Genomic DNA, 17999 nt, shown 5'->3' on the forward strand with positions numbered 1-17999 from the left:
TCGTGGGTTTGTGTCTTTACTACCCCACAAGGGATTGTGTCCATTGAAATCACCAACTAGAATAAACGGAGCTGGTAGTTGGGCAATTAGATCCTCTAAATCTCTTAAATTAATGTTCTCATTAGGCGGGATGTAAATACTGCAAACAGTAGTCAGTGTTAGAATGCTCAACTGTACCGCAACTGCTTGGAATGGAGTATCCAAAGGGAGAGCACTCGAAGGGCAATTAATTGAGGTAAGTAAACAGACACCACCACTTGCGCGTTCACTGAATGTCTTATCCTTTCTTATCATCGAGTATCTACGTAGCTTTGCAAAATTACCAGGTTTGAGGAATGTCTCTTGTATCGCTATACAAATAGGTCGATATTTATTAATAAGTTGCTTAATGCCATCAATACCCTGATAGAAGCCCTGGCAGTTCCACGAAATGAGAGTAGCCATTAGGAATGTTTATTGCTTCAATGCTGTTTCTTTGTTTTGTGAGGTAGAACATTTTTCGAGAGATCTCTGCCTCCATCTGTTTCCATCTCAGATTCGACAAAGTCTGGAAAGATCCCTTCAATAGAGCTTCGGCTTGAGCTTCTCTTTTCTGAGCTTTTGATTTTCTTTTTTGAACTTGTTTCTTGTGTTTTTATTTCTCGACTTTCTATTGTCTGTTTGGGAGGAGGTAGAGGAAAAACTTTTTCTTTGTCATTTGTTTTTGGTTTAGGTGTCTTCTTCTGTGTGCTATGCGATGTTTGTGTACTTATTGACCGATATGATTTAGTGGCTTGTGCATAGGAGACATTTGCTTTTGACTGACACGTGCTTAAAAGTTTCTTAGCTTCAGGATAGGAGATTTTTATTGTAGTCTTAATATGCTGTATTTCTTTCTCTTCTTTCCACTTAGGGCAGTTTCGTGAGTATGCTGGATGATCGGCATGACAGTTTGCACATTTTGGATCAGCTACACATTCCTGACTTTTGTGACCACCTGCATAGCGAGCATATGCCAGGTTTCCCCGGCATGCGGCCTTCACATGGCCAAACCGTTGACACTTGAAGCAGCGCAGTGGGTTTGGCACATAAGGTCTGATGGGGCAATTCAGATAACCTGCCTTAATGGCTTTTGGTAGCTCTGGAGATGAAAAGGTCAGAATAAGATGTTTTGTGTTGACGAGTTGCCCATCTCTATGGACTTTTATTCGGTTGACCCCACACACATTTTGCTTGGCGAGTTCTTTTGAAAGTTCATCCTCAGAGACTGATATCAAGTCTATTTCCGAAATGACACCCCTTGACGTGTTCAAAGACTTATGTGGGGATACAGTAATAAAATGTTCCCCCATTTCGGTCATTTTTAGGAGAGAGGAAGATTGTGCATCAGATGTAGTCTCGATGAGCAGAGATCCTGAACGGAGCTTTTTTATGTGTTTTGGCTCGCCTGCTGAGGCCACAATATGCTTATAGATGAAGAATGGTGATAAATTTTCTAGCTGACCAGTAATAACTAAGAACTTTAGACATTTGCTTTTGCTAACTAAGGTCGAAGTGCAGATTCTTTTAGCAGCTCCAGAATTTTTCATATCCATATGGTTAGGAGAAGTTAAAGTTTTCATATTGAAAAGAGAGAAAGTTTCGGGCCCGACCGCCCCACCCACCATGGAGCCCAACAAGGGAACACAGATCCCTGTGTTAGGGCTAGCCAGGCCTATACGCAAACTGAAGCCCCACAGTCGGCTTTCCTGAAAGCGGAGACTTCCGAGAGCTTATCCCCCAGCCACTGACCAATAGGACTAGTGACCAGCCGATTGACACTAGCGGGAACAGCTAAGTGCCTCCCATTTTAAGTAGAAGCAGAGGCCAAAGCAGTGTGTTGGGGACAGTACCTCGCCCCTCAACTGCCAGGATCCTCCTTTCCCACCCTACGGGTCACCATGCACGGCAAACGCATAGGCAGTATTCTCACCATGGTAAAACAGAAACCAGAGTAGTAGCTGCATCTCACAGTGAGCCCCGACCTCCAGTAGAGAAAACCACAAAGGAGAAAAATAGGAGAGAGAGAGCTAGACAAGAGGAGAGGAAAGGTCTCTGGGGCCCCGGGAGTGTGACACCTGATCACCAAGACGGCAATCCCCTGAGGATTCTTCACCTGCTATGCTTTAGCTGGGCATGTTGGAACGGCCTTCACGCCTAGAGTGGCCCTACCAGGAACTATGCTCCTGACATACTTCGCCCATTCCGCCCAGTGACACCCCCCGCCACATTGAGGCAGCATAGCAGGACTTTGGGAGACACAAGTGAATGAAGGACGCAGGAGTGGTTTGCTCAATTTCATTCCGGAAATTTTTGCCCGTTCCGCCCAGTGACACTCCCCGCCATGTTGAGGCAGCATAGCAGGACTTTGGAAGGCGCGAGTGAATGAAGGACCCAGGAGTGGTTTGCTCGATTTCATTCCGGAAATTTCGATATCAAAAGATGCACCTCGCTCTGGTCAGCCAGTCACTGAAAAAGTTTTTGCTACTGGTGGAGCAAGACTGGCACGTAAGCTGTCAGGAAATAGCAGAGGCACTAAACATCAACAGCATGACAGTTTGGAATCATTTACGAGCAGGTTACAAAAAGAAGCTCAATGTTTAGGTGCCACATAAATTGCAACCTGGCGAAACCATCAATTCGGCCCTGTACTGTGCACAACTCGACCGTTTGAACAAAGCAATACAGAAAGAGCGACCAGAATTGGCCAAAAGAAAGGGAGTTTTGTTCCATTATGACAATGCGCGGCCACAAACATCTTTGATGAATTGAAATAAATTGATGGAAATTGGTTGGGAAGTTTTGATGTATCCACCATATAGCTTGAACCTTGCTCTGTCTTACTATCATTTCTTTGGTCACTGCAAAACTCTTTCTATGGTAAAAAAATTGGCCAACCAAAGAGCTGCTAAAAATCACTTGCCCAAATTTTTCAACGATAAACCACAGTTCTACACTGATGGAATTATGAAGCTATCCGAAAAATGGCAAAAGATCCGAGATAATCACTATGTATTTTATTAAAATTTTCAATACAAAAAATTTTTGTTAAAAAAATGTACCAAAAAAGCACAGACTTTTTATATGACCCAATACATTGACATTATTTAGAGGCACTAAAAACATTCGTATAAATGTTATGCAACAATATAGTTATGTGACAATCAGTAATAACTTCCTCCTAATGATCAATTAGTTCATACGCATCCACAGCACTAGTGCATTACCTTGAGAGTGAAAGAATTCAGCAAGTGAAGTGTATATATTCTCAAGATAGATCCAATAAAACGTACATGGAATGAACTAGGATGCCGGTTTACATCCCTGCAGCCCCCACCTTGCAATCTTGAGCAGCTTCACTGTGAACAAACTTCGTTATTGCAGCAATTCATGGACGATCTAATGCACAGCATTGAAAATTACTGTATGCTTGCATTTAGGTCAGGAATGATCATAAATCTTATTTTTCCTCCCAACTTAGCTCTAAAAAGTAGCAATACTACCTTTTCCCTACCTCAATTTATATCACACTTTACTTTAAATTTATTATTTTGCAGAAATGCGCAATTCTGCATTCTGAAGGATATGTCAGGTACGACAAAACGGATTTTGTTCAAGTTCCATACTCTTAGCTGCAAAATCATTGAAGTTACAGGAGTTTTTACAATTGTTCTTTTTAATTTTTAATTTTTTTTACCAGATTAGTTCAATTTATCTTAAAGAATATTTATATGGTCATTTAAAACTTTAAACAACCCAGTGAAAATATCACTAGGGAAATCTCAACCAAATGAACTTTGCAGTTTGAAATAACAGATAATTATATATACATATATTTGTTACATAGGTTTTAGAAAGAACAATAGTACATTAAAACATGAAAAACATCAATAATAGCATAAAATATTTTTATCATTTTAACCTGAAATTCTTCTGGATATTTCACTTATTTCCTTCTCTTTATTTACTTTTCTAAGTCTGTTTTACTCCAACATACAAATCAATGTTCTTACAAGTTTTTGGAGCATCTACTGAATTGTTATCTTCATCAATATAATAGTAAAAATTTGATTGTATAAAGTAAAAAGAAAAAACTTCTTTTTACTTTATACAATCAAATTTTTACTCAATACTTTTCTTAATTTTTGAATTTTCAGCATTTAACTGACAATTTTGTCATTTTAAAAAACTGCACTCAAGAAATTGCTTAATCTTACTTTCAGAGTTGAGAATAACTCTGCAATGATGCATGTGCTTAGATAGATAAGATAAATCTTTAATTGTTGATTTTCAATATCTTTATTAAAAGAGAAATTCTTTTCAATTTTCCATACCTCTGAATAGAAAAAGTCACAAAAATGAAATAGAATGGAACAAAAGGAAGGTATTTCCTTATTATGGCACCTATTATGCCTTCTTGTTAACAACATGCATCAAACTCTACTTGGAGCTCTTGGCAAACTATGGCTACACAACTGGTAGTCCTAATCAAAGTCACTTTTAGTCCCTTGACATGAAAAAAAGCTCCTCAAACTTTTTCTCAGATAAATTTCTCCGAGACACAGATCTCTAAAGAAATAAAACACGTGCAGTTAATTCTATGTAAAGATCTTTTAATAAAGCTTCACAAACGTTTACTCAAATTTATGTGAGCCTTAAAAATAAGATCTTTAAAGTGTCTCAATTAACAGATTGAAAAGTACATGAAAGCTCTATCTTAAAGACAATTACATACCTTCTAGCCATCAGACAATAATAAATACATCCTTTATGTATTTATAATAACTTCAAGAAGAATTTTCATTTTTACTCAACAACTTTAAGGAGGAAAACCCAGTCAGACCCTTTTCAATGCCTTCATTTAGTCATAATCCATCTACTCTTTTACTACAATATTTTTCCTTTCCAACCCTGCTTTCATTTATTTCAGCAATCATACCAGAACATTCATTCATTCATTCATTCATTCTACCTTGGTACACATACCTACAAAACTTCGTCTCATCTAAGACACATTTCTCGGGCATCTATCCCAAAAGAAACGAAACCATAGGTGGTCAGTTCCATCCAGAGATCTTTTAATGGAGCTCCACAAATCTTAATTAAGTTTGTGTGAGCTCTAGAAACATGGTTTTTATATGTCATACTATAACCGACTCACAGTTATATAAAACCTTATTCTGAAAACAATTATAATTCCTTTCAGACATTTGAGACAATTTAGGAAGCCTGCTTTATATTTCTCTTAATACAAAGATAAGAATTTATATTGTCTATTAAATGTATCTCTTGACAAGTATGTTCTTCACATCTTCCTCAACAACCTTGGAAAAGAAACCAGTCAGATCCTTTTCAATTCCTGCGTATAGCCAGGTTCCATTCACTTTTACTATGGTTACACTTTTGTTCTTAACTTGATTTCATTAGTTTTAACATCATACCAGAACATCAACCATACTACTTTTGAAAATACACATTCCCATACACACCTTTCGGCAATACTTCATTCAATCTATCACAAATTTCTCCGAGACATTGATCTCAAAAGAAATAAAATCACAAGTGGTGACTTCCATGCAGAGATCCCTTAATGAAGTTCTGCAAACCTTTAATAGAGTTTGGGAGACCCAGAGAAAGGGTTCATAAATGTCATACTATGACTGGCTGACTGACTGACTGAAAGTTAAATAAAACCTTCATCTTAAAGATAATTACATGCCTTTCAGCCATCTGAGGAAATTACAGAACCCTACTTTATATTTCTCTCTTAATAACCTCAAGAAGAGTTTTTATTCTTTCCTCACCAAACATTGAAAAAACAGCCAGATTCCTTTCAATGCCTCCATATAATTCTATTCACTCTTTTACAACAGTTATGTTTTTAGTTTACACACTTTCTTCAATTTCAATAATCACACAGGTACATTTACTTTTCTGAGTTCATTTATCCCAATATATGTGTTCCAAGTTAATAACGCCAATAACAGAAAATTATATAATTTTCCGAGCTCGTAACTCCAATATATGAATCAATGTTTCAAGTAGTTTCTGAATCTTACTAGTTTCTAAAATATCTTTACCAATATCCATTTGAAGAAAATTTTCTTTTGCTAAGCAATGAATTTTTTCCTCGATTTCTGTTTATCTTTGAATTTCGGGATTTAATTAAAATTTTTCTAAGCCTAAAAACTGCATGTATCTAGCCCATTCAGATGAGGTTGCTAATCTTACTTCTTTAATAATTTTGTTGTTGTGAATAACTTCAGAAAACGTTATGAAATGATATACTGCACATTCAGATATACAAGATAAATCTTAAATTGTCGATTTTCAATATCTTTTCTAAAAGGAAAATTCCTTTCAACAAATGCCCGTCTATAGGTTTGGTTTATTTAATTATGGCAAAGCACACTAGGTCTATCTGCCTAAGGGGAGGGATAGCTTCGCGGAGGACTTTTTAAAGGACACTGGCTCGTATACGCGTTACACATGGGGAAAACAACGAAAATGCCCATGCAGCCAGCCCGTTCGTGGCATTCAAACATTCAAACCTCGGACCGAACTACCAGTGTTCAGCGGCTTTACCACCCGTCTATAGGACAAGATCAAAATCATTTGTACAATTTTCTATTCTTTTGTATACGGCAAAATCGCAAAAGTAAGGAAAATAAAACTGGATCAAGAGAAGGACATTTGGTATCAAAAATATTTCCTTATAATTATGGGCTGTTATTTAAAAGGCGCCATGAGACTTCTTTGTTAGTAAATTGCACTAACACAGCAAATCAGAGCTCTTGGAAAATCATGGCCAAACGATCGTCAGTCTTAACCACAGTCACAGTTCTCTCATCCGAGAAGATTTCTGAGTAGCGTGGCTGCTTTGTCACAGTTCGGAATGAGAGCTCTCGATGCTGTACAAATAATGGAAGCTGGAAAAAAGTAAAGCACTACTCTAGAAAATTCCGATAATTTTAATATTCACTGCTTTTACTGAAAAATTTCTAATAACTATGAGTAGTTAATTATAATCTTACAGAAAACAGTCTATTTTGTTTTTATACCAGTAACACATTTTCTATTTGTCATGAGCTTTTCCTGTGCTTATTAACCATTAAAATGCCTTCCAAGTTGGTGATAATGAGTTTTACAGAAAAAAATCAACATGTATCTAAATATTTTGAAAGAATTATACAGGAAAAGATTAGATAAATAAAATTCAGTTGTGCATAGATACACTAGCATTCTTGCTTCTTCTAAAAAGCAATTCAGAAACTCTGCTTTACAACATTTATCATCTTATTTAAATTTCAGAATCAAAATATTTGAAAATTGTGACAATGAAAAACAAAGACATTTTAAAACACAGCAAATGAAAATAAAATAATTTAATATTTTTCAAAAAACAAAATTTTTATTATGCTTTTTATTTTTACAATATTGAAATAACATTCTTATATTTTTAAAAATAATCATCGTTAAATCTCAAACCACCAAATTAAAGTTTTTTGTAAACAAATTGATCTTAAAATCGCCCAAAATCTTGATTAATTGCTAAACTTGGCAATACATAACAAAGAAACTCGTACTATAACAAAAAATCTGACGTGTACACCACACGACTTCCTTGTACGGAATACTAAATTATACGCATTTTTTCTTGCATTTCATTTAAACTTATTGGATTGAATTAAATCTACTTCGTCGACAGCACATAAACCACAATAGAATAAATGCATTCTTTAAAATTCACTCTAGTAATTGTTTACCATAGCGACACTCTGGCACTAGATTCACTTAACAGTGTTATATTTCGTTTATATTATTACTCATAATGCACAAAATTTATATCATTTAAAGAATAGAAATATTTAATCGTTGCCATATGTTCTATTCAAATACTATAATCAAGCTAGAATGATCTATAAAAGAAATTAAGCAAACAAAACAAAAAAAAAAAAAAAAAAAAAAAAAAAGTTTTTTTACAGATGATTGAGTATTTCTCATTCAATTAATTCAGTTCTCACTTCGCGAGAAGGCAAAAATATCTATATTAAAAATTACGAAGTAAACCTTAAACACTTATATTTTCTCGAAAAAATTCCAGAAAAGACTTAGCATGATTTAATTGGCAATAATATATGAAGGTGTTATCTTTGTTGTTGCGAAGCTAAGTTTCTCTAGATTGGCAACAAATCCACTAGTCTGCTGTTTCAAATATAAACATTCAATGGCCACCATAAAAAAAAAGGCTTAGCGGCACTTAAACAACTTTAAAATTGTTGATAATTCTAAAAATATTGCATACAGATTTACTAAAGGCATAAAAACCTTAACCGGAAGATAAAAACAACATAATTCAATCATTTTTAAAGCAAAAAATGTACAATTTACAAACATATACGAGTAAAGAAACTGAGATCACCGAACCGAGTAACAGAGTGGATATATATATAAATATATTTATATACGTTTGGTGCGGCCAATTGCAACCAAAATACGAGGTGCACATCTACATGTTATAACAGTCCTATATACAAAATTTCAAAGTTCTGAGGCTACTCGTTTTTGAGTTATGAGAGATACGTACGTACATACGTTCGTACAGACGCCACGAAAAATTCTCTTCAAAATTAATAAAAAGCAGTTTTATAATTTTTTTGAGGAAACGAGTCTTTTATTCTGTCCTTACGTACAGATATCATGCAAAAACATCGTTAAATATCAATCGATAGCGATCAAAATGGATATTTTCGTTAAAATATGCTGCCTGAAACTTTTCGTGATTACAATACTTCCTTTTTACTTCGTACAAGGAAGTAAAAAGGGAAAAGATTGTTTTTTGCATAACGCAGAGAACAAATTTAAATGGTTAAATGATTTCTGGCAGGAGTACCCACTTTAAATACAAATCTCATGACAAATCACCAAACTGGCAAAAATTTTAGCAGCTTTAAAATATATATATATATAACAATAATTCCGCATATAAGATCTTACAACTAGTGCATTTTTCGAAAAACTATAAAAAATGTCTCAAAATTAGCTTTAAATTTTGCTAGATGCTATAATCTCGCAGAAAAATTATGTCAGTTAGCCATCATCATCATCAATCCTTTTTTTTATTTTATTGTATTGATTTACTATTTTTATTCGAATGGTCTCTAGATGGTTTTGCAGCACTGAAGTAGATAAACTTTACCCATAAATAAGTGGCTCTCTCCAGACTTAGACCATTTTAATAGGTCTAGCAGATTTTTTTCAGAATAGCCTTCCCTTTTTTCAATTCTCTGTTTTGATGTTTTCAAGTGAGAACAGATCTCCGTGTACTTTGGAAGAAATGTCGAAACAATTACGAAAGATTTAGAGAACGCAAGAGTTTTATTTTTTTAACATATCACATCATCTTTATTTAATAATTAAATTATTGTTTTTAAATTCCTAAAGTATATTTTCTTTTCATAAGTTGATAATGTTTACTGAGTGATAAATAACAATATTTGAGAATCTTCCCAAAAAAGGCACAAAACCAACACTGCGCCCAATATGTAACTTTCTTTTCTGCCTGTAAAAAATTGCCAAATTGCACCAAGTAGGCTGCATCAATACACAAGTCCCCAAATAAGATGGTAGTTTGTTCATAACACTTATTTTTAAAGACTGCACAAAAAAGCAACCAGAAATTTCAAAACTTTCGTTCCAGGGTAGCCAATCATTTCTTACTGTTCACAACATCAATTTGTAAGGGTTTTATTAAATGCTACATGGTTTGAATTCTATATTCATCTAAAATATTAATTCTCACACTGAATGGCAATCACGGAAAAGAAAATGGAAATGCCAAATAATAATAATAATAATAATAATAATAATAATAATAATAATAAAAGGACCGTTTTGAAATTTTCATTGAAATTAAGGACTTTTAGAGACCAAAAATCATTTCCAAAAATTCTAAGGACTTGAGGGCTAGTCGATGCTTGAGCTGGATACCGACTGGGAAATTAGATATATGGAATTTAGATGCCACCTTGTCGGAAGATACTAGGACTATGAACATGATATGGGTACTGATGGACTGACCAAATGTAGCTTGTTAAAAGATGGCAGTACACATTGTTTTGCAGAAGACTTGAACACACAAGTCACTTTAAGTTATCAGGGAGAGGCAAAACTGTAACAAGTACAAAGTTAACTGCAGCTCAGATTAAACATATCATTTAAACATATAGACAGTTGATAAACAAATTGGAAATATAGATATTAATGCTGAATTATATACAGAGGTAAATATAGTCAACAGCATTGAGTAAAGGAGGTAGTGTACTATTGCTGCAGGGAATTTATGCTGTGGATGTGGATGTGCTTGAGGCAGGCTGCAAAGCCCCGGTTAAAGAAAGACCCAGATTAATTTTTTTTAACATGTAATTATAAAAAAACAGTAAATATTTGAGAATTAGATAAGAGTGATATATAAAAATGCATGTATATCAGGACAGAAAGTAAATCTATTCCACTGCAGCTATAGTTTTAACAAGTCTCGGAGTATAGAAAAAAATTTAAAAAAAAAAAAAAAAGTAAAATAATTGTTATTAAATACATTAAAAATCAAAAGTAAAATAATTGTTATTAAATACATTACAGTTATGCAATGTTCAAAATTATGATACAAATGTTGTCTGTTAAGATATAATGATCAAGAACACCTTCATTTATGCACTTAGATAAACAAAGGCATTATAAAAACAAATCCAGTTCTTCCAATGTCAAAAATAACATTTTGATTAGAAAAAAATGTTTCATAACATCACCATTTTCGAATATAAATTAAAAAACTAAAGTAGTTTTTACCAGAAGATTTTTCATCATCTTCATCCTCATTTGATCCTGGAAAAGAAAAATTACTTATGAATAAATACATATTTATTAACACTGAACTTTCTACATGCAAGATGGATTACGTATGTATAACAAATTAGATACAATATAAAAAACAAGACATAGTATAAATTAGATCGAAAACTGTCCTGTAGCACAGAACTATTTTTAAACGCATGCTTTATTAAATTAAAAACAGTGTTTTACAATAACAGTACAGAATCTGCTTTTTTTCATTTCTATTTTGATATAATATTGTTTCTAGAACATGAGCAAATTGCAATTGACATAATATTGTTTGTAGAACATAAGCAGATTGTCACTACTAAATGAAATTTAGCTCAAGTTTATTTTGAAAAAGTGAGCTGCCAACCATGATATTGCCAAATGAATTGCTATGCCACCTCATAAAAGTTTACTTAACTTATCAAACGATTCTCAAATTCATCTGTTCGAGATCTTTCTATGTTACGTAACGTTTTAATGCAGATACCTCTTGTCCAATCAAATTAATTGTAAACCAAAACTCTCTCCAACTCTAACTGAAACTATTGAATCCATCCCTTCTTCCTCTATGTTGCAGCGCTCTCTTTCACTTATGCTTCCCTGCCAGCAAGATGCTGCTTTTCCAGGCTGCGGCTTATTTGCCCAAGATAACGTCGCACTTTAAAATGGAACTTATTGTATTCAACTATAATTAAGAAATATCTTATCTGCAAAAGAATGATTTGACATGCGTAAAAAATAAAGACTGATTCTTCAAGCTCAGTTATGCTAAATCTGTCATTCTTTTCCACTCAGCCGTACCTTCAGTAACTATGGTCTTCTCAGCCATCTACACAATATCGAAAGCTGTTAAAAGTTCCAGTGCCTTCATCTATGCATTGTAAAATCATGACATATATATATACACAAGCCATGATTTCTAATTTATAGATATATAAACTTATATATTATTTATATATCTATAAATTAGAAATAAATTACAGAATTAAAGTTCGCCTTCAAATTTAGCAAGAACATTAAAAGACTACATTGGTAATTTTGTAAATACAATAGTACTTTAAGGACAATCTTCACTAATTAGCAGAATCATAATAGATATTATCCACCTCAGCTTAATAAACAAATAATCTTTTAATTCTGAGATGCTATTAGCATACAACATAACCCTTACCAGCAACAAAACTTCATCTTAAGAAAATCAGTATCTGAAATATAATATTACATTATATATAAAGTTCTGCATTACAACTACATAGAATCTTTTTAAGAACTGATGTAACTATTGCTTCCTTGTGAATAAACACAAAAAGTCTGTTCTATTCATCCATTCCGATACTTTCAAGCTACCTCCACTTTTTATAAAATACCGTCTCGGCCACTGATAGTATAGGCTATGTCTAAAGTGCATGAAAATTTTGAGAAAGAGCTATAAGTAACTATTTTTAGAGACATTTATACGAATGCATTATTAAATACACATCTTATAATCAAAGATGTATTTTATACATGAACATTCTTATTAAATAAATTTTAAAGTTACTAGTTTAAATTGTGACAGTATATTTCACGTATTAATTTTAATAATCATGTGCCTTTGCATCCACTGATTCAGGAATTTTGTAAAACAAATACCTTGTAAGTTACAAAACTTACAGCATCCAAAAAGAGTTATAACATGCATATTCAACGAAACATATACACCATTTTGGACTGATGTTTCATTGTGTATGGAACAATGTCCCCCCTCCCCCCCAAAAAAAACTTGAAATTAACATCTTTCCTTAGCAAATCAAATTCTTGATTATTTATAATTTTCTTCTATTCTCCTTGGTCTCAGTTTACTGGAGATTGGCTGTATTCGCCATATAAATAGCAGCTTTTGTGCTCAATTATTTTATCTAAATATTATTTACTTATGATGTGCAAATTTTGCCTTACACTGTGTGCATATACCATGGGTTCTCAACCAGATGGGAGATTCCAACAAAGGGGCTGGATTTTATAGTTTCAGGGTTAAGAAAGCATTCATTCTTATTTACCTGTTAAGTAGCATACAATTTACTTGTAACAAGAACCTAAATTTAATAAGGAAACCGTAAATACTTGATTGATATAATGTCAAGTCTATGGGAGCAAAACTCACTTTTAATGAGCAAACACCAGTTACAGTGAGCAATATTTTTGAGATTCAGAAAATTTCTATTGACATCCAGCCCTCCAGCTCAGCTAATCCTTTCTTGGAGAAACTTCTTTAATATTCCAAAGTCAACCAAAAGTTAGTGATGAGTCAAATTCTACGAACTTGTGAAGACTGCCTTTTTCACTTTTTGAAGTGCACGTGTGAGGACATTCCATAACATCTTCGAAAAGGACGAAGGCTGCTGATTGGACAGAAGTATACTCTGTGTAAGAGTTGCAGGGTAAAGGAATTCTGTAGAGGTCATTCTTTGATCTGTATTTCATAAAGTACAGCTCGTTAAATTTTATTTTGCGATGTCGAAACATAGAATTTTATCAGTTCATGAAAAAGTAAGGATTTTACAAAAGAGGATCGCATAAAAAATTTTTAAATCCACAAAAAATACGATTTACCTTCTTTTACTGTTTCAACACCATTAATGAACAAGGGAAAATTAATAGTTACGTTCGACCAAAATAAGAATGACTGTCAACATTTGAAGAAATGTGCTAAACAGGATTTAGATGAAGCTCAAGTGGATGAAGGTGCAATGTAGCACAAAATTACCAATTATCCATTTTTAAAAGTTCAAGCAAAAAAATTTGCTGAACAATTTGGCTATTTTGGATTTGTGTGTTTGAATGAACGGCTTGATCTATTCAAAAATAGACATGGAAAAACTTAGGGTGAAGCAAAGTCTACAAACATGGCAGATATCGCAGATATCACAATATGGAAGAGTGAATAGTGGCGAATCATCGGAGAACAATACCCAAAAAATGACAATGCCAATGAAATAGGCATTTTCTACAACATAACCCCACAGCAGACTTAAGTTCATGGGTGAAAAGTACATCAGAGGCCAACTCTCCAAAAATTGAATTGATAACTTTGTGTTGTAATACGTCTAGCATTAACAAAAAGAAACTGTTGCTTAAATCCAAAAACCCCTGTGTTTTTAAGCATATATAAAAAAAAAGTTGTTGATTATGACCATGGAATAAAGCTCTGACGACTTTAAACATTTTTATGAAATTAATTTCAAAATGGACATGCAACTGAGGAAGGAAAGACATAAAATTCTCCCTTTAATTGATAATTGCAAAGCACATCACAAAATCACTGAAATTGCAGACATCAGGACTGAATTCTTACAACCCAATTCTACAAGTATTATCTACTCTATGGACCAAGAGGTCATCAAGAGTTTTAAATCAAACTTTCACAAGCACTTGATTTTGATGCTTCTTGAGAGAAAAGAAAAAATAGGAACAACCTCAAACGCTAATGTAAGAAGAAACGGCGCGGCGTTTACGTGTTTAAAAGTTAAATTTTCAGCATGTGCGGCCTTCTACCCATGCGGCTTTAGGTGCACTAAAAATAAAATATTTCCCACGATGGTCATTGTACATAATTTGGATGGCCTTTTCATTGTACATAGACTGGTGCTGTTTCCACACAAAAGATCACTCAGCTGTTTTTTGCGAACATCATTTTGTTTACATTCTTTCCCTTAAATGGACCTACATGCCTTATTCACATTAAACCGGATCTCAGAACAATAACATTCTTCCCTCTTTCAAATCAACATTCTCATCAATTTGAATAGTCTCTCTTCTCTGCCATTGGATGAATCTTCCGGGACCCATCCTCTCCCCGCCCCTGCCTTTTCTGCAATTTTTTTCAAAGGGGGACAGGACTCCACCTGCCTCGCAAAAACGAACTCTGACCATTTCTCCTTCAACATGAATCGATTTTTCTTGGCATGCTGCCAGATACAGATCCAATCAGTTTGGATACAAGTACTTGTTGGATAGTTTTTAAGTAAGAAGGCAGTAGAAAATTTTTGAAAATGGCACCTAAATGGCACAGAAGCTATACTGCTGGTAATGTAATTTCACATGCTGAACAAATTGGAAATAGAGCAGCAGCTCGAGACTTTGAAGTGGATGAAAGATGTATTCAACGTTGGAGAAATGAAAAAGGAACTTCTTAAAAATATGCCACAACAGAAACGAGCTAAAAGAAGTGGTATTGTATGGTGGCCGAATCTAGAGGATGACGTTGCAAACTGGATAAAGGAGCAACAAGGAAAGGGAATGCAATTTCGACCGTAAAAATTCACTTACAAGCAAAATTTATAACAAAACAAATGAACATAAATGATTTCAAAGGAGGGCCTTGCTGGTGTAGCAGAGTTATGAAAAAATATTTCTGTGCATACTAGAACAACAGTCGGGCAACAATTACCAATGGACTGGCAGGATAAAAAGGCATCTTTTCTAAAATATGTGACAGATATTATTGACCAAAAAAACAAAACAAAAAAAAAACTTCTTCGGTCACTGATAATAAATATGGATGAAACGCCGTTAGCTTTCGACTCTCCGGCAAACAGAACTGTTGATGAAACTGGTGCAAAAACTGTATCTGTGATTAAAACGGGGCATGAAAGAACGTCGTTTATATGTGTGCCGCAAATGGTGACAAGCTAAAGCCGATGATCATTTTTAAACAAAAGACTATTCCAAAGGGAGATTTTCCTAATGACGTAATTAAATGTGCAAACGAGAACGGATGGATGTGCGAAACAATCGTGCACGAGGGCTACAAAAAGTTTAGCAGTGTTGTAATGGATCTTTTTTCCCCCAACCAAAAGGATTATTAATAATGGATTCCATGTGCCCTCATTTACTCGAGTCAAAGAAAACCAGATGTCAAAATTGTCTATGACCGTAGCAATAATTCCTAGTGATTTGAAATCAAAGAAGCTGAAATTATATCCTTAGATAAAGAGACTGCAAACCAAGAGGATAAATCTGGCGATCTGAAAGACTTGGACTTAGATCAGGATTTACTAAATCTTATTAATTCAGATAGTGAAGAATCAGATTTTGATGGCTTCATATGATGTATAGTTTACTGCAATTCCTTTTGTAAGTAAAATTTAAAATTTCCTTTGTCATCCAAATTTAATACTTCGCTGTTGCAACATTTTTCATAATATAGTCTGAGTATTACAAATATGGACTTTTTTAGCTGGTAAATATAAGTATTGTAATATCTTGTTATTTAATAAATAAGTATAATTATTGTTGAAGTGGCAACGCCATATTTGTATCAAACCGTTACTCAGCAACGAGAGATATTGTTTTAAAAAGATTTTGTATTCTGATGATTTTGCTAGCTAGGAGTAGTATTAAAATTTTGCCACTTAAGAATTGTATAAAATTTGTCTATCACCGAGAACTAGAAATAAAATTTATGTTTTACTAAGAAGATTGTCTGTTTTGTAAATTACTGCATCAAATCACTAAAAAAGAAATAGACGACTTGGAAAATTTGAAAATAAGTAGAGAAGAATTTGAAAATTATGTATGAATGACAGAAATACAGATGAAAAAATAATGAAAGATGATTACAGTGAATGTGAAAAATTTCAAGCTAAATTGCCCCAAACATACTCCATGGCTTTTGAGTATGCAGAGAAACTTCACTTTTTTACAAAAGGGTGCAAATAACAATGTTTTCTGGTTTCTCGAGTCTTCTCCAAAGAACAATAATGCAAGAAAGAAACAATAAGACAGTTCAAAGCAAATTAACCAACTTCTTTTGTACTACACAGAAATAAAAAAATAAGAACATATAGTACATATATTATGGTTTTTTATTTAGTGAGCTATTTTTAGTAGAATTTTAATTAAAATTGTTTTATTTCCTTGAGCAATGCAACATGTGACAAGTTTTAACCCCTTCCCGGCTTTTCCCGAGCTGGACTCAGGCAAGCGAAATGTACCATTCTGGCTCATCCCGAGTGTAGCTCGGGCACTGTGAAAATTAACACTGCACAACCAGTCTTTCCCGAATTATTTCACATGTCCCTTTTATGGTTTCGGATGCTTTTATTTACTATTGTTGCTACTAGATGGCAGCACTATACAGTGTTTTGAGCTATAGATTTAAGATAAGAGTAGGCGCCAATTTCTGATGCAAGATCAGATGTTTTTGTCGTAAAGCATCACATGCTTATATAACTAACGTTCTGTTTTTTTTTTTTTTTTTTTTTCCAAAATGGCTTGTGCGTGGTATATTGATTCTGATTCCAGTGAATCCGATTCCGAAGATGATTTTGGAAGTGAATACCGTTTAGATGTTTCAGAATCTGATTGTTCAGATTTCGGTACTTCTGAAACAGAAAGTGATTCTGATTCAGAAAGCTTGAGTAATGCTCGTCAGTGGTGTGAACTCAATAGGGATACACCAAATCCTGTCCTCCCAGAATTTATATTTCAAGGACACCCAGGACTAAATTTTTTTCCTGACAGTGACGATATTTTGCAGTTTTTTGAATATTTTTTTGATGATGAAACTCTACAAATTATATGTAATGAAACAAATCGTTATGCTTCTCAGTACTTGAAAAAGAATGAATTGAAAAAGGAATCAAGGGCACAAAAATGTATCCAACTACAAAAAATGAAATTATGATATTATTAGTGGTTTTCACTTTACAGGGCATCGCGAAAAAGCCCGAAGAAGATTTATATTGGTGTAAAAAAGAAATATTTCATACACCTATATTTGGGAAACTTCTTTCAAAGAGAAGATACAAACTCTTGGTGCAATTTTTACATTTTGCGGAAAATGAGGTTTATGATCCCGAATCGCACCCTAATCCAAAATTGTGTAAAATATGGCCTTTGTTCGAGCGTTTGAATGGGAAATTTATGAACGCATATTCTCTAAGTAAAAACGTTTCTATTGATGAAAGTTTGATGTTGTATAAGGGGCGCCTTGGTTGGGTGCAATATATGCCACTCAAAAGAGCTAGGTTTGGCATAAAATTTTACATGTTATGCGAATCCGAATCTGGTTACATGTGATCATGCATAATCTACACGGGTAAAGGAACCATTTTGAA

The 17999-nt window shown here is 33.8% G+C and overlaps 1 protein-coding gene across 3 annotated transcripts in view; it reads right to left on the reverse strand.

Moving 5' to 3' along the window:
• Positions 1–17999, reverse strand: part of LOC118180122 (protein HGV2-like) — a 79998-nt gene that overhangs the window by 45729 nt on the left and 16270 nt on the right. For all 3 annotated transcript variants that reach the window (XM_085811976.1, XM_035349265.2, XM_085811977.1), the window contains exon 3: positions 10867–10902. In XM_085811976.1, the coding sequence (XP_085668102.1) occupies positions 10867–10902 (36 nt within the window). The remainder of the gene's footprint in view (positions 1–10866; positions 10903–17999) is intronic.

This window comes from Stegodyphus dumicola, chromosome 2 (genome assembly GCF_044657685.1).
Source record: "Stegodyphus dumicola isolate Sdum_Otavi_A_Nest chromosome 2, ASM4465768v1".
Taxonomy (NCBI): domain Eukaryota; kingdom Metazoa; phylum Arthropoda; class Arachnida; order Araneae; family Eresidae; genus Stegodyphus; species Stegodyphus dumicola.